The sequence below is a fragment of the Ceratotherium simum genome, chromosome 17 (assembly GCF_057802395.1).
Source record: "Ceratotherium simum simum isolate JZ-2026a chromosome 17, ASM5780239v1, whole genome shotgun sequence".
NCBI lineage: Eukaryota > Metazoa > Chordata > Mammalia > Perissodactyla > Rhinocerotidae > Ceratotherium > Ceratotherium simum.
The window spans coordinates 18,587,588-18,611,651 of NC_141916.1; the positions used below are offsets into that span (position 1 = coordinate 18,587,588).

Consider the following 24,064-nt stretch of genomic DNA (forward strand, 5'->3'; position numbering starts at 1 on the left):
ATTACCTCTTTCTCTTGATTCACAGATCTGACAATCACGTGTGCTCTTCTCTCCCTGCTCACTTTTGATGGTTTTTGATTTCTATATGGTTACTACTCTTCTCACTTTCCATACTCTTCCTGTGTGATATCCACTATCCATGGCTTCAACCACTACGTATATGCAAACAACATTTAAAACAATCTTTTTCACTTTTTGGTGACTTTTTGGCTGCACAACTCTGAAAATTTACCAAAAATCACTGAGCTGTACACCTGAAATATTTTCAGCCCGGACCTTTACCTGAAACCCAGACATCCATTTGCCTATCAGCCATCTCCACTCAGATTTCGCTTGGATACTTCAAATAACATAATGAATAATCTCATTTTTTAGCCCAAAGCTACCATGTTCCCCAAGGTTCCATTCTTGGCCTTTTTCTTATGACTCACTCTACTGAGAGTCCCCTACAAGATCTCATCTACTCTTATGATTTCAATTACTATGTGTAAGCTTACAAATCCTAAATTTTATCTCTAGCTAAGCTCTCCCTCCTGCACAATGGTACCTCCACCCTGCCCTTCCTGCTGGAGAGCATGCCTGTCTCCTTTTTCTTCACCCCAAGCACCAGTCCTCAATCCAGAAATTTTCAACATATTAAACAGACCTCAAACCTAATCTCTTCTCTCCTCAATTGTTCAGGGCCATTTGAGGATTCACGTGGACTATGGCAATGGCACCCTTAAAAAGTTGTTGCCTAAAGTCTCATGGCTGCCCGTAGTATAGAAAGCTATAAGTGAAACAACAACACTGTTTTAAAAAGTTCACAGTTTGCCCTAAGGACTATTCTTTGTGTTATAATGCAATACGTTTTATTCTTTGAAAATGCGTATCTTTTCACTACTTATACATATGATATATGTATACTTATATGTATATTATACGTACATTATCTAGTATACTATCTATTCTACTTATACATGTAAAATAAGCATTACATTACATATTTATGATCTATCTGTAAATTCTAGGCAGGATTTTCTTAAGACCTCCTTGTCTTCCTATACCATTTTTGTTCCTCAACTCCTTTTGCCTCCAGTTAAGAAATGGCAAAAATTCACCATGAACAAACTAAAAAAAACAGAAATATGAATAATCTGAGGCTAAGTTAAGATGCAAATAAGAACATGTCTAGAACTATAAAATTTTTTTTCATTTATAAGCTGTTTTATAAGATTAGTAGATATCAGAACTAGCAGTAGGTAGAAAATTGCCCCCACATAGTAATTACTAAATAGTATAACAATTTCCAAAACCATCCAACAGAGCTTTAAAAGTGAATGATACACCCTATCAGATCAGCAAAAAACTCATATACTCTGTAAGGCTACGGATAAAGGAACTTTTGTTTACTGTTTGTTGGAGTGGAAATCAGCACAACCCCTAAGAGAAAGCTATCTGGCAACAACTTACTGAATTGTGACCCAGAAATTCCACTTCTAAGGATTGTTCTTCAGATATTATTGCACACAAAGGAAATGATGGTTGTATGAGGTTATCATTGCACTGTTTGGAATAGCACTGTTTGTAAGGTTGAAAGATTGAAACTACTTAAGAGTCCATTAATAGTTAAATTTTTCAGGGAATATTTTCATATTTTTATTTTTAAACCATGTGACTATAGTAGGCATTCAAGTAATTTTTTAAAAAAGTGAGCAAGACAGGTCAAATCTCTAACTATATGTGTGTTTTAAGGGTGGGTGGTGGTAGTAGTGGTGGGTATTTTGGGGTCAAGCACAGGCTCTATTTATCTTTGCCAACTACTCTAAGAAACAAAACAAAAACCTGGAAAGGAAAGACAGACCACAAGTCAACACCACAGTAAATCACAAAAGAAAAAAAAAATTGAACAGATGTAATCAAAGGTTAAAAAAATACTTACTGGGATCCTGTCGTCATCTCGTCGTCTTCGACCTCTGAAAAGAGTTCTCCTTTTAACGACAAGAAAAGGGGGCAGTGGGAGGGACAACTCATAAGTTTCTTCAAATATATACATTCTATCAAAGATGGGTGAACTTCTATTTTGAGTATCTATACCTTCTAAATCTCTACTACTATTAAAAGATAAATACATGTTCTTCTGAAGGGATCCTGAGCTAATCTACCAAAAACTTCACCTACTACTACCACCACCACTAAGTAAGTGGGGCCCATTTTTATTCGTAGCACTCCCTCCACACCAGAAGCATATTACGGCTCAGTTTTTTTGTTTTGTTTAGGCAAGGCAGGCAATATATAACCCCATTCCCATAGTTTAGAAGTTGTAGGAGACTAAAACTATAATGCAGATGGGATCTTATCTTTCTAAGCTATTCTTTCCTCAGTGAACTATAAAGACCTTCAGAATAACTTTTATAAACCTCTGACTCAGAGCTATATTCTATACGGACACTCTAAATTTCTCAACTATTATGAAAAACTATTAATTCATATTATGTGAACAATGTATTTATTTAGCATAACCATACACCAGTAATTAAGTCAAAACAAAACAAAAAAATCACTAGATCATGGTCTTCAAATATTCACATTATGACCAAAGAATTTTCATATACCTTTTTTTTTTTCTGATACTTATTACCGTATTTCCTTACCTGCCCCTACCATAGTCCCCATTCTGTTCCATCTGCAAAGTGGGAGTCTCTTTTGGAAGGTAGCTTTGCTCCTGATGCCCTGTTACTGTAGGGTTATGCCGTTCAGTTGGAAAGTTCCTTGAACCAGATCTGTTTAATGGTCCATCCCCCAATGACACAGAGCCCTCTGTTGAGTGTTCAGAACCACTTGATGACCTAAAATGAGGCTTCACGCTATAAGAAATATAAGATCATTTACATGAAAGGATAAATCAAGACAGACAGAAAACCTTTCCCCTTAATGGCAGAAACTCTTAATAGGCCAAGTTAAAAACTGCCTTCTGCTGTATTCTGATTTTCCATAAATTAAGTTAAACATGAAAGTGCCACGTTGTTAAAATGTAAACCTTTTCATGTTGCAGATGTATTATTTTTAAAAGGCAGAGAATTTTTTTTTTTTTTTGTGAGGAAGATCAGCCCTGAGCTAACATCCATGCCAATCCTCCTCTTTTTGCTGAGGAAGACCGGCCCTGAGCTAACATCTATTGCCAATCCTCCTCCTTTTTTTTGTTTGCCCCCTTTTTCTCCCCAAAGCCCCAGTAGACAGTTGTATGTCACAGTTGCACATCCTTCCAGTTGCTGTACGTGGGACGCGGCCTCAGCATGGCCGCACAAGCAGTGCGTCAGTGCCTGGGATCCGAACCCGGGCCGCCAGTAGTGGAGCGCGCACACTTAACCACTAAGCCACGGGGCTGGCCCCTAAAAGGCAAAGAATTTTACATTAAAAAAAGTTGTTTGGAAAGCCAGCCCTGATGGCCTAGTGGTTCAAGTTTGGTGCGCTCCCCCTCGGTGGCCTAGGTTTAGTTCCCAGGTGCAGAACCATACCACTTATCCGTCAGTAGCCACGTGGTGGTGGTGGCGGCTCACACACAGAAGAACTAGAAAGGCCTTACAAATATAATATATAACTATGTACTGGGGCTTTGGGGTGGAAAAAAAAAAAGAGGAAGACTGGCAACAGATGTTGCCGTGAGTGAATCTTTCCCAGCAAAAAAAAAAAAAAAAAAAAAATGGAGAGATTTGGGGGAAGATCCAAAGTTCTTCAAGATAAAGCTACTTCTACTACCATACACAGACTATAACTAGGATTTTAGCTAATTTCTTTAACACCAGCTGCAATCTTGACACATCTAAATCAGCCAGGCTTTAAGCTTATTAATGAGGCTACGCCATGCATTTTCAATGGGGCAACATCACCCTCAAAGGGAATAAAAATTAGTTCTTAGGGGGCTGGTGGTGGAATCTTAATCTTAGTCATTTGATGTATAAAGCACAGATATACACACATTATGTAAATAGATAGAGAAAATAATCTCTAATATTAAATTTCCATGGGGGAAAAAGTCTAAAAAGGCTCTTTAGGAAAGCGACAATGAAAAAAAAGAGTGAGAAACAGTGGAATATATTAAAATCTCAGCTTCTTACTAAGCATCCCTCACCAAATGAAATTAGTTGTTCAAAGACCCATATGTGGACAAAAAACTAGGAAAACATAATGCAACTAAGAGCCTGGCATGGCTTTATGAAATAAGGTACAAAATCTGGTAAAAACAAAATAGAAAACTACTTCTACCAAAAGTAGCTTTTATTTTGGATGATGGGTATAAGCACCCAACTCTGAAAATTTGTAAGCAGATGAAGCTTGGGTAAAGTAAAGGATAGAGGAAGCAGTTTAATCAATAGTGAAAACATTTGAAGTAAGCCCAGGCAACTGAGGATCTTGCTTCTATAGTAGATTCAACAAGGAAGGAAGAAATTCATAAATAGCCTTTTGTTTACAGTTTATATACTCCATTTCTTACAGTCTATTTTTATGTTTATAAATTTATAATATTAATAACACATTGCCAATTCCTGGTTCTCTGAGTAGGGATTTAAAACCTCATAATAATTATAAGCCCAACAATTAAACATTAATTCCAACAGCATCTCCAGCTATCCTACTTTACTCTTTATAGAACATAAAAAATTAGGTTACTATTATTAAAACTTTTAAAGATAAAAATAAGACTATAATATTGGGCTGAGTTCATATAAGATGATACTTTTCCAGATAATTATGTCACAAAATAGACTTAACAGCAATGAAAATTACAGTATGTCAACTGACACGAAACAATTTTCAAAATATTTATGTTATCCATCACACCTGAAAATGACCTCATGCGATAGATACGCTGTTTATGTATCTGTTCAGAAACTACCATTCACCCGAATTTTTTCATAACATTTCAGTACACCTAACAGACAAGTTATTAGGTTTAAACAGCCCTCAGATCTCATAATCTTACCCTTCACTGAGAGGGACTTAACAATCTCAGTCCAGGCAAAAGAAAAAAAAGAATGATGAAAGAAGTAAGTGAAAAAAGACAGAAAGAAAGAAGTAAAGTGACAGAAAGACAAAGTATGAAAGATAGAAAATGCCCAGACTTCTGAAAGTTAGTCCTATTCTCTCCAAGCAGGTCTAGTGATCATCACCGGGCTGTTACAAGGCTAACATACTAAACCGCAAAAGAGCTCTCTAAAAGTTACCTTCTCCTTGACTAATAAAATAAATAAAAATAAAGGTCTGGCAGCAGTCACTTCTTAGAAGCAAGAAGGAAACAAGGATTTGAATTGGTGGTCAAAAAGCTCTTTAGTTTCATCTATAATACTTACATTTTTATAAGAACGTATTCACGTATTATTTCTGTAACAAAGTTAACAACCACCTGTATTGGTCAAATATACAGAACAGAAATGTACACAAGTGGTTTTGAATAACAAGCAAAATTACACTAAACCTGCCCTGTATCTTCAAAATCATAGGTATATCTCCTTATAAGAAAGGAAGATTTGATCGTCATTCTTGGCTTTCTTATTGGAATTTCACCAAGAAAGCACAGCAGACAAAAACAAGTAACAATAAAAGAATACCATAACTCATTTCATGTATTTTTAAGTCAAGCATCTGCTAACACCAGTACATTTAGTTATTCATTAAAAATTGCTTTTAGTTTACCTTATAACAAAGATGTCTATTCCACTTAACTGTTTAAAGCAAAATTCATACCTTCAAAGAAATGTGAAATCAACAGACACATATTTTCACAAAGGTACTATTCCTAATCATGAGAAACCTGTATCTCTTCATATGGAAAGCTGTAAACTGTCATTTGCTCTAATTGAATTATTTTTAAGAAAAAACTTTACCAGCTATGGTAGAGGAAAAGGAAATGTTCTAATCTCAGGTCTGCTGATAATAACTAGCCATGTAACCCTAGCAAGATATTCCTCCTCTTCAGTTTTCACTTTACCTGTAAAATGAGTTAAAACTACATCGTAACAAGTTCTTTCCAGATTTAAACATCATGTCCCTACATGCTCACGGAAATTAAATAACCTTTTTGAACAACAGGATGGCGGTTAGAAGACAATGTGTGTATTAAGGTTCACTGTACTTCTACTCATATGTTCTAGCAATACTTGAATTTGGCAGTTAATTGTTACTCTATTACCAAACTCAGAGTCATTTACAAGAGCACAAATAATCTTTTGTTTATAAAGAATCCTTCATTCTTACAATATGAAGAGATCTCATATCAAACTTCATAAAGCAACAAGAATGTGTATATATTGTAAAATTTTCCTAACATTTAAAAAATGATCTTCAAACACTTTAACCAACTGCGTCAAAGTGAGTACAAAAATTGAGACTATTAAAGGGTGGTACATATGAATGCTTCCAGAATCCATACTTTTTTTAACACTCTGAGGCTTCTTTCTCCACTGAAGCATGTTTCAGGAAAAGCTTACAAAAAAGAATTAAGTTCCTAGACGTCATCTTGGAAAAACAGATGGCATGTGGTCTCCTTGCCAGAAAGAATCAACTGGGAGAACAAGATCTGGCAAGAGAAAATCACTGCAAAGAAATAATTAAAAACAAAAAACAAAAAACAACCCAGGAGGCTCACAAAATAAGCAAACAAGAAATAATAAATGTGAAACTATTAAATAAATCTAAAGCACTATATGAGCCCTTTTAGTCAAAAGCCATAATATATATACGAAATTACTGAGACTATTAGTTGACATTTATGTAAAGAAAATACTTAAGAGACATATCAATATTTTCTATGATAGCAAATGGTTTCCAGAGTTCTCAATAATTTATTCAGAACATTGTGTTTTAAGTGTAGGCATTGAGGTGAAACTGTCTGGGCTCAAATCTTGGCTCGGCCAGCTACTAGCTACATGCTTGTAGACATGGCATTTAACCTTTTATATCTTAATTTCCTCATCTTTAAATAGATATAACAACTGCATCTATCTTACAGGGTTATGAAAATTAACTGTGATAAAACATATAAAGCCCTTAAAACAGAGCTTTAGACATTAAATGCTCAATAAATGTTAGCTATTGTCTGTTGTACACTATAGTTCATGAAAACCATTTCAAAAGTTAATTCTTAAAAATCTTAAATAACTCATATTCCCAGCATTTATTACTCAAATCAGTTAATATTTCTATCCTCAAAAAAACTCTCATGCTCCAAACTGTTACCTATTTAACACACTGAATGGCATTAAGACACCAGATTTTACGCTGTTACCATACAATACTTTTTCTATTTTATTATTAAAAAAAAATCAGTACGTATTGTGTACAATCTCAGTCCCACCTTCTTCTTATACCCATTATCAACTCTCAGGTCAAAGTGTGTTTAGGAATTCCAGATTAAAGCATTCACACACTTTCTGAAAAAAAGAAACAAAACCAAAAAACTAGCCTTTTTATTGAGTCTGCAAATAAGCATTGCTACTAACACAGTAACTCTTTTAAGAACTATGGGGAATTGTTTACAATAAATTCCAGCTATGATTTTTATCTTACCGACTTTTTTGGAATGGTCGACCCATATTCACAGCAGCAGTATTTGTTTTATAAGATCCTGGTGAAGTAAAGCCATTGACAAAACTACCATTGGGAAAGGGAGCCTAAAAGAAAATTTTAATGTTTAAAAATGATTAATTGTAAGGTAAAATCTGGTATGAAGGTCATAAGAAACTTCTCATGAACTAATCTACCATCAATTTCTTTTACGAGCCAAAAATAATTTTAAGCATTTTATTCACTTTTGCAATACTTCAAGTATCACTTGATTTACAGAACAAAGAATAACTAGTTCATTACTTCACAAAGAACATTTCTCTCTGAAAAAGTTTCACCAACTTTTTCACAAACTAAAAGCATTTTAAATCATTTAGAATTTATCCAGGCTCTTATTTTAATTCACTCAGCAAAATCTAGAGAATAAAATCATAGGAACCAATAGCTCCACCCTTAGTCATATGCATATATTTGGTATGGGGGGGTTAGATAGCCTTATCACTACCTAAAAGCCAGAAAGTAACCAATATCAACGCAAAACAAAAAATGAACTCCTACTCTAGCTGACGTCTTCAAATGTCAGCTTGAGGGAAAAATTTTATTATTCTGTAAGGATCTCACTTACCAGCGGTGTTTCAAAGTAAGGTGCAGGATTTGGAGGCCAAGACTGAGGCACAATACTATAGACCGAGTACTGTTGGTGAGGATTATATACAGGCTGCATAAAGACTGGTGAGGCATACTGTGCTTGAGTTTGAATGGGCTGACTATACATACTAGAATCCATTAATCGATAACCATTCTTAGCAAAAAACGTATTGATGGCTTTTATCCTTGCCTAAAAGCAAGAGGAATATGTTATAACAAAGGACTAAGTGCATATTTTCACAAATATATTTAATTCACATTTTTAATACATATTACTGATCACAGAATCAGTAGAGCAAAAGAAAAAGAAATGATTGAAATAGCTTTAATTAATTTAAAAAACTTCTGCATAGCAAATACCACAATGAGTGAGGTAAAACCACAAAAGTCAAAATAATAAAACTAACTGCAATTTATCACAGACAAGAGAGCTATTATTCCTAGTATATAAATTCTAAAAACAGAGATGAAAAAGCCCAATAATCCTATATAAAAATGTGTTTGAGAAATGAACGCAGTTCACAGAAAAAAAAGGCAAATGGCTTTTAAACATTTGAAAAGATGCTAAACCTTGCTCTTTAGAGAAATGTAATTAAAACTGAATTAACATTTCTCACTTACAGGATTGGCAAAAGTCCAAAGTTTTGACAACGTACTCTATTGATAAGGCGGTGGCAAAACAGTACACTCTGATACATTGATGATGGGCATGCAAAATGGCACAACGCTTATAAAGGGAAATTTAGCAATATCTTCCAAAATCACATATGCATTTACCATATTCTCACTTTCAATAGTCTATCAATGGTTGAATACATCATGGTACATCCACATAATTGAGTATCATGCAGATGTAAAAAGAACTGAGGAATTGCTCTAAATACTATTATGGAGTGATTTCCAAAATATACTATTGTCAAAAAAAAAAAAAAAAAAAGACAAGGCAAGGAGAAGAGTCAGCTATTGCTTAGCTAAGTCAGATGGGGATATGAAGATATACTTGTATACACACATATGTATTTAATATACTGTATTTTAGATATTTTACTTTTAAACCAAGCATATAGTGAAAATAAAACTTTAAAAAATCAATTTGTATAATATAAAAGCAAAATGAACCTAAATGTGCATCCAATTAGTAATATAACACAGAGAAATCCTAAGTGACTTTGAATCATAATGAAATGAACTGCTATGAACGTTCCTTAGGAACATACACAAGGCAAAGTATGGCAAAAAAAATTTCTTAATTCATTTTCAGAACTATATTGCTATCGCTATTGTTATTGTGACACTTCTGTGTGTGATTGTGGGATAAAGCAATTCAGTAATTATATTGGGGTCACTGGGAGTAAGGAAACACAGATGTGTGACTGAAGAAGTAAAAACCATGTAGCCTGAATTTAAATCGGAAGCATCAGTATAAACTCATATTTTGTCTTAAAAGAACACAAAATATGTATTTCACAGCTCTGTCCAAAAAAAGGCTCAGAAACAACGACCAAACCAGCAGTCACAAGCACTCCTTGTGTCTAGCCAGTGGACTGCAAAATGTCATTTTCCCATAAAAGTAACATGGGGACTCTGGAGACTTGGCTGACCCCAAGCCTTGGACACAAAATGTACAAAAGCCTGGAACATCTCGCCACACTACAGAGCAAGCAAACCACTGAAAATTAGTAGGGCCATGACAAAAGGATTCCTGAGTCAATTCAAAGAAGCCGTACTTCATCAATAAGGACAATAAATACACCAAATATGTTTAAATACTCAAAAATAAAAAACATCTGAATGGTCACTTTTGAAGGTTGCTAGGGAACCAACACATTATTTTCAAACCCTGATAATAAAAGCTAGAACCAAGCATTTATCATGCATTTCATATATGAGCTGTACCTCAGGGTAATACAGATGAGGGCAAGCTTCTCTTTATAGAAGTGTTTCAACTAATAAATGGAAAAAAGATAGCACAGAAATAGCAACACTTGACAACCCTTAATGAATTAACAGATCAGTAGCAGCTAGCATAAAAGAGAGACACAACGACATATATTTTACGCTTTTGTTCTGGCTGCTCCGAAATCAAATCCAATCCTAATCAAGCCTCTAGATCTAGCTACCAATTTGCTTGAAATACAGGGAATCATGTTAAACTACACTCAAGAATATAATTGGCCAATGAGAAAATGTGCAAAAGACTTGAACAGACACTTCTCCAAAGAAGATATACGAATGGCCACTAAGCACAGGGAAAGATGCTCAACATGACTAATCATTAGGGAAATGCAAATTAAAACTACAATGAGAGGGGCCGGCCCTGTGGCGTAGTGGTTAGGTACGTGCACTCCGCTGCTGGCAGCCCGGGTTCGGATCCCAGGTGCACACTGATGCACCACTTGTCAGGCCATGCTGTGGTGGCGTCCCATATAAAGTGGAGGAAGATAGGCACAGATGTTAGCCCAAGGCCAGTTTTCCTCAGGAAAAAAAAAAAAAAAAAGAGGAGGATTGGCAATGGATGTTAGCTCAGGGCTAATCTTCCTCACAAAAAACAACAACAAAAAAACACTACAATGAGATACCACCTCACATCCATTAAGATGGCTACTATAAAAAAAAACAAACAGCAAGTGTTAGTGAGGATGTGGAGAAATCAGAACGCTTGTGCACTCATGGTGGGGATGTAAAATGGTACACTCACCGTGGAAAACAATATAAAGGTTCCTCAAAAAAGTTAAAAAAGAATTACCATATACCCCAGCAATTCTACTTCTGGGATTTCTTCACCCAAAAGAATTGAAAGCAGAGACTTGAAGAGAGATTTCTACACCCATGTTCAGAGCAGCACTATTCACAATCTAAACATGGAAGCAACCACTCATCCACTGACAGGTGAATGGATAAGCAAAATGCAGTATATACATACAGTGGAACATTATTCAGGCTTAAAAAGGAAGGAAACTGATGCTCACTGTCACCACTCCTATTTAACATAGTACTGGAAGTCCTAGTCAGAGCAATCAGGCAAGACAAAGAAATAGAAGGGATCCAAATGGGAAAGGAAGAAGTGAAACTGTCACTATTTGCAGATGACATGATTTTATATACAGAAAACCCTAAAGAATCCACCAGAAAACTTTCAGAAGTAATAAACGAATATGGTAAAGTTGCAGGATACAAAATCAACATACAAAAATCACTTGCATTTCTATACACTAACAACGAAGTAGCAGAAAGAGAAATTAAGAATACAATCCCATTTACAATTGCAACAAAAAGAATAAAATATCTAGGAATAAACTTAACCAAAGAGGTGAAAGAGCTGTACACGGAAAACTATAAAACATTGCCGAAAGAAACTGAAGAAGACACAAAGAAATGGAAAGATATTCCGTGCTCTTGGATTGGAAGAATTAACATAGTTAAGATGTCCATACTTCCTAGAGAAATCTATAGATTCAATGCAATCCCTATCAAAGTTCCAACAACATTTTTCACAGAAATAGAACAAAGAATCCTAAAATTTACATGGAACAAAAAAAGACCCTGAATAGCTAAAGGAATCCTGAGAAAAAAGAGCAAAGCTGGGGGTATCACACACCCTGATTTCAAAATATACTACAAAGCCACAGTAACCAAAACAGCATGGTACTGGAACAAAAACAGACACACAGATCAATGGAATAGAATCGAAAGCCCAGAAATAAATCCACACATCTACGGACAGCTAATCTTTGACAAAGGAGCCAAGAACATACAATGGAGAAAAGAAAGTCTCTTCAACAAATGGTGTTGGGAAAACTGGATAGCCACATGCAAAAAAATGAAAGTAGACCCTTACCTTACACCACACACAAAAATTAACTCCAAATGGACTAAAGACTTGAATGTAAGACCTGAAACTATGAACTTTCTAGAAGAAAACATAGGCAGTACGCTCTTCGACATCGGTCTTAGCAACACATTTTCAAGCACCATGTCTGACCGGGTAAGAGAAACAATAGAAAAAATAAACAAATGGGACTACATCAAACTAAAAAGCTTCTGCACAGCCAAGGAAACCATCAACAAAATGAAAAGACAACCTAACAACTGAGAGAAGATATTTGCAAACCACACATCTGATAAGGGCTTAATCTCCAAAATATATAAAGAACTCATGCATCTCAACAACAAAAAAACAACCCAATTAAAAAATGGGCAAAAGACCTGAACAGACATATCTCCAAAGAAGATATACAGATGGCCAACAGACACATGAAAAGATATTCAAAATCATTAACTATCAGGAAAATGCAAATCAAAACTATGATGAGATATCACCTCACGCCTGTCAGAATGGCTATAATTAACAAGACAGGAAACAACATATGTTGGAGAGGATGTGGAGAGAAGGGAACTCTCATACACTGCTGGTGGGAGTGCAAACTGGTGCAGCCACTAGGGAAAACAGTATGGAGATTCCTCAAAAAATCAAGGATAGAACTACCATGTGATCCAGCTATTCCACTGCTGGGTATTTATCCCAAGAACTTGAAAATACCAATGCGTAAAGATACATGCACCCCTGTGTTCACTGCAGCGTTATTCACAATAGCCAAGACTTGGAAGCAACCTAAGTGCCCATCAAGGGACGAATGGATAAAGAAGCTGTGGTATATATACACAATGGAATACTACTCAGCCATAAGAAACGATGAAATCCAGCCATTTGTGACAACATGGACAGACATTGAGGGTATAATGCAAAGTGAAATAAGTCAGAGGGAGAAGGTCAAATACCGTATGATTTCCTTCATTAAGTAGTAGATAATAACAACAATAAACAAACACATAGGGACAGAGATTGGATTGGTGGTTACCAGAGGGGAAGTGGGGAGGGAGCAGGGCAAAAGGGATAATTCGGCACATGTGTGTGGTGATGGGTTGTAATTAGTATTTGGGTGGTGAACATGATGTAATCTATACAGAAATAGAAGTATAATGATGTACACCTGAAATTTATACAATGTTATAAACCAATGTTACTGCAATAAACAAAAAATTAAAAAAAAAAAAGGGAAGGAAACTGCAGTATGTTACATGGATAAACCTTGAAGACATTATGCTAAGTGAAATAAGCCAGTCACAAAGAGACAAATACTGTATGATACCATTTATATGAGGTAATCAGAGTAGTCAAAAATGATGAAGACAGAAAGTATAATGGTGGTTGTCAGGGGCTGGGTGGAGGGGAAAATGGGGAGTTACTGTTTAACAGGCATAGAGTTTTAGTTTCACAAGATGAAAAGAGTTATGGGGTGGTGATGGCTGCATAACAACGTGAATGTGTTTAATATCACTGCACTGTACACTTAAAAATGGTTAAGATGGTAAATTTTATGTATGTGTATTTTAACACAAAAAAGAATACAGCTTAAGCAAAATGTATACTGTGAGAAACTCTGTAAGACAAATAACATGGTTATTTTAACAGCATATTTCGAAAGAAAAAATAAAGAGGTAGCGGATGGAGCCAGCCCTGATGGCCTGCCTAGTGGTTAAAGGTTGGCACACTCTGCTTCAGCCGCCCAGATTCAGTTCCCAGGCGCGGACCCACACCACTCGTCTGTCAGTTGCCATGCTGAGGTAGTGACTCACAAAGAACAACTGGAAGGACCTACAACTAGAATATACAACTTTGTGCTGGGGCTCTGGGGAGGGAGCAAAAAAAAAAGAAGTAGGTCGGCCCCGGGGCGTAGCGGTTGGGTGCGTGCACTCCACTACTGGCGGCCCGGGTTCGGATCCCGGGCATGCACCGATGCACTGCTTGTAAGGCCATGCTGTGGTGGTGGCCCACATAAAGTAGCGGAAGATGGGCATGGATGTTAGCTCAGAGCTGATCTTCCTCACAAAAAAAAAAAAAAAAAAAAAGAAGTAAAGGATGAAACTATAGATTAAAAAAAAAGAGAGAGAAAGAAAAACATGAAATCAAGACAATGTGAACAGTAACTGATGTTCCAGAAATTATTGTTCATTTTTTAAAAAGTAGGAAGATACAGCGGCTATGCTTTTTTAAAAAGTTCTATCTTTTAGAGCTACTAATACTAGTTTATTTACAGATAAAATTAAGTTTCAAATTTTCTTCAAAGTAACTGGTGGCATGGAAAAACGGGTGGGAATATAGATGACACAAGACTAGCCATGCTTTACTCACTGTTAAAACTGAGTAACAGGTACACAGTGATTCATTATACTATTTTCTCCACTTTTATGTATGTCTGAAATTATTCCCTGTACTAAGTTTAAAAAAAAAGGAAGAAAGAAACACTCTCAAACTTAGTAAAATAAATCAGACCACTTGTTTATGTATTGCCTGTGGATGCTTTTATGCTACAGTGACAGAGTTGAGTAGTAGCAACAGATTATATGACCAGCAAAGCCTATAATGTTCACTATCTGGGGTCCTTTAAAGAAAAAGTTTGCTGACCCGTATAATAGAACTATAAAGATATGAGAGGGTTAGATTAGGAATCATAAGCCTAACCAAGTTGTTGAGAATATCAAATGAAATAATCTATGTTCAAGCATAAAATTACCGCTTTAACAAATGAATAAAAGGTATGTTTTATGATCCTTACAGATATAGGCCAGGAATCCCCTCCCCCAAAATTGTAACCAATCAAATAATAAAAAATCAGTAATGGCCAATCTTGAAAAATCCTTAAAATATCAAATTCACTTTAACCTGACCTAAAAAATAATTACAGCTATTGCTTTTATTAAAGTAATGTCATACACTATAGTTTACTTGAATCTTAAAATATCCCATAAGAAACTAAAACCAAGTAAATAACATTATTTTTTAAATGTAGTCCATTAATCAAGAAAATGGTAGCCCAAAGAAACAGATTCCAAGATAACCCAGGTACTGGAAACAGCAGACAAATATTTAATCCGGCTATCATAAATAAATATGTTATGGATAAAAAGGAAATTACGTTCTTAAAGAACTGAACAAGAGGGGAAATCTCAGCAGAGAGACAGAAACTATTTTTTTTTTGAGGAAGATTGGCCCTGTCCTAACATCTGTTGCCAATCCTCCCCCTTTTTCTCCCCAAAGCCCCAGTACATAGTTGTGCATCATAGTTGTAGAGTTGCAGCTATTCTATATGGGATGCGGCCTCCGCATGGCTCAATGAGTGGTGAGTAGGTCCGTGCCCAGGACCCAAACCGGCGAACCCTGGGCCACCAAAGCAGAGCGCGTGAACCTAACCGCTACACCACTGGGCCGGCCCCACGGAAACTGTTTTTAAAAAATGGAAATTCCAGAACACAACTTGAAGATGAATCCAAGTCCACACAAATTACCCAATCTGAATTTTAAAAACCATGGTTTATTTATACGCTGTCTATAAGAGACTCATTTTAGATTCAAAGACATTGAAAGTAACAGAATGGAAAAGGATATACCAAGCAAATAGTAACCAAAATACAGCTAAGATGGCTATATTATTATTAGGCAAAACAAACTTTAAGTTAAAAAAGGTTACAAGAGATAAAAATCTTTTCTCGATATATAATTCCTAGATGGACTGCTATCTCTTGTCACCTCTGGGGAAAAGGACTGGAGGAATCTGGGAGAAGGAGATTTAATTAATTAATTTATTATTAATTATTGTTTGACTTTCTCACCACATTACTTTCAAACTTAAAATTCTGAAACAGTAAACATACAACAGAAATATAGAAATATATATTCTATATGACACATATTCAGTAACATCTATCAACCATATAAAACCCAGATAAGGGGCCGGCCCGGTGGCACAGCGGTTAAGTGCACGCGCTCTGCTTCAGCGGCCCCAGGTTTGCAGGTTCACATCCCGGGCGCACACCGAGGCACCACTTGTCAAGCCATGCTGTGGTGGCGTCCCATGTAAAGCAGAGGAAGATGGGCATGGATGTTAGCCCAGGGCCAATCTTCCTCAGCAAAGAAGAGGATTTGGCATCAGATGTTAGGTCACGGCTGATCTTCCTCACACACACACACAAAAAACCAGATAAAACTTAATATTCTCAGTCATAAAAAGTCAATTAAAACAGGACAAAACACTGCCTTTTAATCATAGTGTCAACACATGGAGAAATAAGTGGATGAACATTCACTTAATCCCTTTGTCCTCCAAGATCACTGCTTTTGAATCACAGAACCTCAGAAATAAAAAGCATGCACACTTCAAAGAAACAAACCAGGACCCTAAGAGGTAACTTGACTTGCTCAAGATCAAAAAGCTTGTGGCTGAAAGTAGCATCAAGGGCTGGAATATAGGATTTCTGGCTCCTGCACCCATGTTTTTGGGTGTTAGGTCATTTGGTTTTATTTATTATTATTATTTTGTGTGTGTGTGTGTGTGTGAGGAAGATCAGACCCAAGCTAACATCTGATGCCAATCTTCCTCCCCTTTTTTTTTCTGCTGAGGAAGACCGGCCCTGGGCTAACATCCATGCTCATCTTCCTCTACTTTATATGTGACGCAACCACAGCGTGGCTTGACAAGTGGTGCATTGGTGCGCACCCAGGATGCGAACCTGCGAACCCTGGGCCGCCGAAGCGGAGTGCATGCACTTAACTGCTGCACCACTGGGCCGGCCCCGAGGTCCTTTGGTTTTAATGAATGGTATAAAAATTACTGTAAATCTGTGAATCTCCTAGCAAGAACATTGCTATGTGATCGTTAATCAAAAGAACCATAAACAAAAACCAAAAGGGCAGAGAAAGAAGAAAAATACTTTTTTTTACAATGAAATATATATATATATATATATTTACCACTACATCTGAGATCTCTGAAAAAGCAATATGCTCTAAGAAATGAGAAGTATACGGAATAATCAAAATACTGATTATTTGTAGATGATATCTCTCAGGCAGATAATCCAAAAGACACAACAAACCATTAGATACAATAAAGGAGTTCAGCAAGATTGCTGCACACAATAACACATTTTAAAAAATCCGTAAGATACCAAGGAGAGGGCAAAAAGCAACAAAAGTCACTTTAAGGAAGTAATTATAAAATACAACACCCCTGAATTAACAGAAATATATCATAATAAAGATACTATAATATTGAATAATGTAGAGTAAAACCGCCAATTGTCCCCAGTTTAACCAATAAATTAAATGTAATCCCATTAATTCCAATATGGTTTTTGTTTTGTTGTTTCTTGGTATTAGACAAACATTCTAAAATTCATATGGAAAAGTAATGGTCTAGGAATAACCAAGACAATTCTAAAAAATGAGAACAAAGTAGGAAAGCTTGCATAAGATAAGGATAATAAAAACTATGGTAATTAAAACAGTGATATTGGTTCAGCAGAGATTGACAGAGAACCTGAAATAGATCTGAGAGATGCAATACTACAAGACAAGTTGTGAAAGGACAGACCACTCAACAAATAAGTGTCGAGAGAAATGCGTTTCCATATGTGGAAAAAAATTAAATTAGATCCCTATTTTATACTATACATTAAATTAATTCCAGATGCATCAAAGACCTAAATCTGATATATAAAACTTTAAAGCCATTAGAAAACCTAGGAGAATATCTTTATAACCTCAAGCAGGGAAGGGAAATAATAGAGAGAAGAGCATTACAAGCAGAGGAAATAGACAACTGGCAGGTATCTTCATCTGTAATATGGAAAGTAATAATACTACCTACCACACAGCAATCATGAGATTTAAATATGTCAAGTTCTTAGAACAGTGCCTGACATATAACCTCTTAATGAACGTCAGCTTCTCCCAACAACGAGCTGTGTGCAACCGGGTGGGTGACTCGCACGCCTTGCTTTCCTTACCAGTAAAAGGGAGAAAACAAGAGTACCTACCTTATTAGGTTCTTTTAAGAATTAAATGAGTCTATACACATAAAGTGCTTAGAACAGTAGCTGATACACAAGCACTCAATAAGGGCTGCTAAGAATAACGTACTGCATTTACAAATAATAATAATTATATTACATAAGAGGAGCATGTCAAAGTAAGTGAATGTTTAGGATTCTATTTTAGACGGTAGCTCTGACAACAAGGTGGAGAATGAACTATAAGGGGGGAAAAGCTAAAGGCAAAAAAGTCAAAAGGCTACTCCAATTGTTCAAGCCTAAACAACGGCAATAGTGACTGAAAGAGGTTTTGAAGGCAGATTTCATGGGATGCGAGAACAGATTAGAATGTAAAGAGAGTGAGCAAGTGTCATCAATGACAATTCCCAGATTCCCAAAAGCTGAATGTTAATGTGATGATGCAGTTAATTGAGATGAGGTTGAAAATATTAAGAATGTTTTCCACCTTTGTTACTAAAAAATTATTCCTGCTCCTCATTTTGAGATCTGGGATTATCATACATGTTGTCAATCAGCATCTAACTAAAACTTCATGCTGTTTGAAGTCATGCCTTTGGAAAGAATTGCTATTTAGAAAGTACTTTGATGCCCTATCAATTAATTTTCTGAAGAAGCATACCATATGAGCCAGAAATTTCTTTAAAATCATTATGGGTTTTATAAAACATTATCCATCTGTGTTTTTTAAAATCTCAAACAACAAAAAACTTTGTTTCATGCTGGCCTCTAATGTTTCTTACCATGATTGGCTTGCCCTGAAATGTTTTAACTTCTTCCCTTAAGTATTTAAAAGCCTGTTAACAAAGCAGAAAGGAACTTTCATTAGCATTCAAACATTTCATTAAGGCCATCTTTAGTCTATCAAGAAAGTTTGGTATTAGGAACTATCTCTAAACTAAACAATAAAAAGTTCTGAAGGTGATTCCATTATGCACGTAATAGGGAATGAAAAAGTAAAAATTTAAGATCTATAGTTCATATTCATTATAGACTAGCTACTATGGATTACTGCAGAAAATACGCACAAAATTCAAAATAGACCCAAAATATCATTACATGTCAATTTAAAAATGGTTCAATCAGTCTTCTAAGATGAACTAAAAAAAAAATCAGTGAGTGGTTTTAAAATGCTTTTAGATATACTGTTGTTTCAAAGGAATATTACTTCTCTTATCTTTAAGTAGGACATGATAACAATTAAGAGTAAAATCATTATATCAAAATTCCAAGAATCAAAAAGGAAGTTACATATTTAATATGTGCCTACTATGTACTCCAAATACTAATTACTGAGTACATGGTTCCCAATCCCCATGTTAAAATTGTGTGTTAATTTTTTTATTGATGGGAAACAAACTGTTCTTAAATTGAAACTAAAAAAGCTTTAGGAAGATGATTAAAAAGAAAACCAATTAATAAGCAAAAACAAAAAGGAGAACAAGGTGCTCAACAGTCTTTACAAACATCACTATAAGCACACATTTTCTCAGTTAAAATATACCACTGCTTCTTTTACCACCAGGACTTGAAATCAGAAGAAAAGTTTTCTTCTTACTTGTTGTGCATCTGTGTCTGACTGGAAAGTAATATACCAGTTGCTATTGTGTGCAAACTCACAGCTTATCACCTTGGGGCAGTTTTCATTTTTGAACAAAGCTTTCACTTCCTAAAAAAAGAAAAACTTCAGTTAACTCTAAAAAATATACCAATAATGGTCATTTTTTCCTCTTCATGTCTTTTGGTCCTTTCCATTTCTTTACTTGTTAACTGTTTATGCCTTCTGCCCATTTTTCTACTGAGAGTACATTATGTTCTGAAATAAAACATGCATAGTTACGGTGTACATTTTGTATATATGATTTAAGGATGAAACTTTATTTTATAATCAGCGAAACTGTAAGCTTTTCACTCCTGGTGGCAAGCTAAATTTTCCTTACAGTAAAATCTCTCGAGTTCTGCCATTATCCAAAAAAAAAAAAAAAAGGTATGTCCCCCATTAACATTTTCTAGGTGCTAAGTATTTTCATGCATTCTCACTCAATCCAGCTGCTTTGTCTACATGAGACATGTATTCTCTCTTGCATAATTGATAGAACCAAAAATTAAAACTCCAACAATTACACGGATTTAGAAAAAGATAATTACCAAAACTCAGAACTGTACAACAGCTTGAAAGGAAACATCTACTAAAATACCATCCAAGGTGAGACACTGTGATTTACTCCTGAAAACAACCCTGTGTTGAAGATTTTATCATCTCCATTTTACAGCTGAAGAAATGGTGGATCAAATTTTTTAACCTACCCACACTATCAAAGTGGAACTCAAACCCAGATTTGTATACCCCCGAACTCCATTTTGTCTAATACCTACTTGAGTTCAAGGAGAAATTTAATAGTAACCAATAATTCCCAAATATCAAAAAAAATCTGATTAGGTTAAACTGTCTCATATCAACATATCACTAGGTATCAATTTATTTAAATAGAGACCATTACTAAGCTGATTAAACAATAAACACGACAACAGTGAAGTCTAATCTGTACTCTAACTCCCTCAAATTTTAAAATACACTGAATTAAAAAAACAGAATGTCTCTACTCGTGGTGAAATTTTCTTAGGTCCAATTCTACTTGAAATAGGTAAGTGGGCAACCAGCTGAATTTTGTGACATTTGTGAAAGTGGTGAAACATCACCAAGTTCAATTAATAAAATTCCCCTCCAGTCCAGAATTACAGTTTTGGAGAACTATCTGTGGAACGTCAGACTGCCACCCATTGATTTCTACTTCCAAAAACCCATAGATATTCTCCAAATATTTCTAATTCCCTTAAAATGACTAATGAATTGATTTATTTAAATCTCAATAATATCCCTATTTTCAGCCTTTCTCATTTTTTAGGAAGAGTTCTGTTCATAGATTTACTTTCCCAAGTATAACAAGAGAGGTCTGGATCTAAAGCAATCAAAAATTTGTTCTACCTGACAGGAACCTTTAAGGTCCAAATCCTCTCATTTTAATTTGAATTTCAGTGATTACTGCCTAGGTCGACTTTTTCTGGCTATTTTAGTCATCTGTCCTTCCTTTACTTCTTTTTTAATGAACAGTATGTTGCTGCCTGGTTCCTTTTATTTACTATTTTTCATATGTGTGAGCTCTTTATGTATTCAGAATATGAATTATGATAACTATAAAAATAATAATGGCTAACCTTCGAGTGTTTTATGTGCCAGGTACTGCTCCAAGCTCTTTATGTACTAACTCAATTCCCACAACAATTTTATGAGTTATTTATTACTATTATTCCATTTAACAGAGGAGATAATGGAGGCAAAAAAGGCTAAGTAACTTATGCAAGGTCAGAGAGTTAGCAAGTAAAAAAGCAGAAATTCAAATCCAGGCACTGTGGCTCGAGAGTTCAGGCTCATACACTCTACATTTTTTCTTGATATTGCAAATATTCTTCCCATTCTGCAATTTTCCTTTCAATTTGTTACTTCTCACATATAGTTCATAGTTTTCAATCAAAGATCTATCTAGTAACAACGGCTGGCCCAGTGGCATAGTGGTTGAGTTTGCGTGCTCTGCTTCGGTGGCCTGGGGTTCGCAGGTTCAGATCCTGGGCATGGACCTACACACCACTCATCAAGCCATGCTGTGGGGGCATCCCATATACAAAGAAGAAGACTGGCACAGATTTTAGCTCCGGGCTGATCTTCCTCACCAAAAAAAAAAAAAAAAAAAAAAGGAAAATCTATCTAGTAACAGTTTCTTTTCTAATTTCTCTCACTAATTCTAAGCTTAGAAATCTTCATTCTTGAGATTTAATACTGGATGACTCTGGGCAAAAAGATTAACTACTGTGTCAAATTTGTTAGGTGGCAAGGGTCTAAAAATTCTTTTTAAAATGGCTAATCAATTACCACATATCAGTTACTGATTAATCCTTGCCATCTCTAATTTATTAATGCCTTAACATAACAACTTAGTATGAAGTGGTTAAGAAACATGGGCTTCGGAATCAGAAACATCAAGTTCAAATCCAGATTCTATCATTTAAACAGCCCATATGCCCTTAGGCAAGTTACTTAACGTAAACCATCCTAAGACTCAGTTACTTTATCTGTAACACAGATAAAACTTTAGGCTTTAAATAACTGTAAAGTATACTGCACGATGAGTAGTGGAACCTAATTATTAAATAAATGTTATTAAACATAATTATATAAAAGGGTTTATTTATGGATTATATTGTTTCATTCAAATATTATTTTATTCTTGTACCTGTACCACACCATCTTTAGGACCGCAGTTTTGCTTTATATTTTGTTAACCAGGAGGGTTAGTCCTGGCTCATTAATCCTTATTCATATTTTTCTTCTTCATTCCTGTCTAAGCTTATTCTTTTGGATGAATCTTCAAGTTCCTAAAAGAGCTACTTATATTTTAATTGCCATTCATTCAAATCAATAAATGAGAATGAGTATCATTGCAATATTCAGTCTATCATTCTAAGAACATAGAATTATATCTTCTTCCTTCCTCTGTACCATTCTTCCAGTATCTCAGAATTTACGAAACGAATTAATATTTATCCTATTCAGAGTAACTGATATGAGGGCTTTGACTTATACCTTGCTTGCTTACCTCCTTCAATTTAAACAGGTGAAGAACATTTAGCTTTAACAATTCTTAATGATTTACCTCTATTGGCGTTGTTTCGGGAACCTCTCTAAGAATCACAATACAACGCTTATGACTTGGTCTCACTTTCTCGCCCTTCTCATCAACTTGTACCATGGGAGAAGCTGAAATTTAAAAGAGTTTTACTCAAAAGTGATAGAGATATTAATAACGCCATTAAAAAATTATTCATTTCTATCTGCAACTGAATAAATTAGCAGAGGTTAATATCCTAAAGAAATTAAGCTGTAGAATCAAAGATTATAGTTATAATAAAATATTTTGAGATTAATATGCAAAGAACACTGTCAAATGCTATTCTTTCAACAAATATTTAGAGTACCTACTTTGTGACTTGGCACTGTGTTGGGGTTGAACAGAAGCCTTCAGTGAGCACACAACACATTTCTAATAAGACAATTTCCCTGTATAGAGTCACCAAATTCTTTATTTCAAGATAACAAAAATCAGTGTACTTGCATTAGCCAAACACTACTCTGGGGAATGTAATGAGCTCCAATATGTGAAGAAATTCTTCTTAAAATTAAAGTCTAACAAGCACTTAAACCAAGAATTACACACAAATGATTATAATCCTGCCTTGATTTTAACATATTTACTCTTACATACTACTACAGAGACCCAGAAGCCATCTTTTAGATGCTGATTTTGAGGAAATATTGAAAGAAGATAGTACCACATAGCCAAAACTTTTATTTCTAGTCCCTTCAGTGAGATAACATGCCACATCTCCCTGAACATGTAAGTAGAGAGACTAAAAGAAGCAGTTAAGGAAGAAGGCTTGCATGTATGTGCTAGGTTCCAGCCCTTAAAGGTTGGCAAATTTTTTTATGTTGACAAGACTGGGTCATTTTAAGAAATGATGTCTGTACAAACCGATCAGAGATTTCATAAATGCTTTTAGCCCTCCAAGAACAGAAATCCTCTACTCCCATATAAGTCTATTATTAGACTTGCTATATTTAACTTTTAAATGCTTTCAACAACACATTTCACATAAAAGTGAAGATCTGCCTTGAAATACTGATAAGACACAAACATCACTAAAAATCCTTAGAATCTTAATCTAAAAATATAAATTCTTTACCAAATTTTAGACCAGTGTTTGTCAAACTGCAGGTTGCAACTTTTGTGAAATCAATTTAGAATAAAAAAAATGAGTTCACTGCAAACATTTAGTATTAATCTGTGTGACTGACAATTCATTTGTGAGTGTATATGTGGTGTGTACATTGGGCTGTGATGTAAAACGTACTTCTTACTTGGGTTCAAAAGTT

General features: G+C 35.3%; 1 protein-coding gene across 5 annotated transcripts in view; it reads right to left on the reverse strand.

Moving 5' to 3' along the window:
* Window positions 1–24,064, reverse strand: part of LARP4 (La ribonucleoprotein 4) — a 63,882-nt gene that overhangs the window by 12,442 nt on the left and 27,376 nt on the right. For 4 of the 5 annotated variants that reach the window (XM_004429012.3, XM_004429010.3, XM_087442416.1 and 1 more), the window contains 7 exons: window positions 22,788–22,891; window positions 19,637–19,747; window positions 18,822–18,875; window positions 8,168–8,380; window positions 7,546–7,649; window positions 2,634–2,846; window positions 1,922–1,970 (listed from right to left, as the gene is read on the reverse strand). In XM_004429012.3, the coding sequence (XP_004429069.2) occupies window positions 1,922–1,970; window positions 2,634–2,846; window positions 7,546–7,649; window positions 8,168–8,380; window positions 18,822–18,875; window positions 19,637–19,747; window positions 22,788–22,891 (848 nt within the window). Of the gene's footprint in view, window positions 1–1,921; window positions 1,971–2,629; window positions 2,847–7,545; window positions 7,650–8,167; window positions 8,381–18,821; window positions 18,876–19,636; window positions 19,748–22,787; window positions 22,892–24,064 lie in introns of those variants that run through there. The other variant, XM_004429013.2, reaches the window with a different exon arrangement.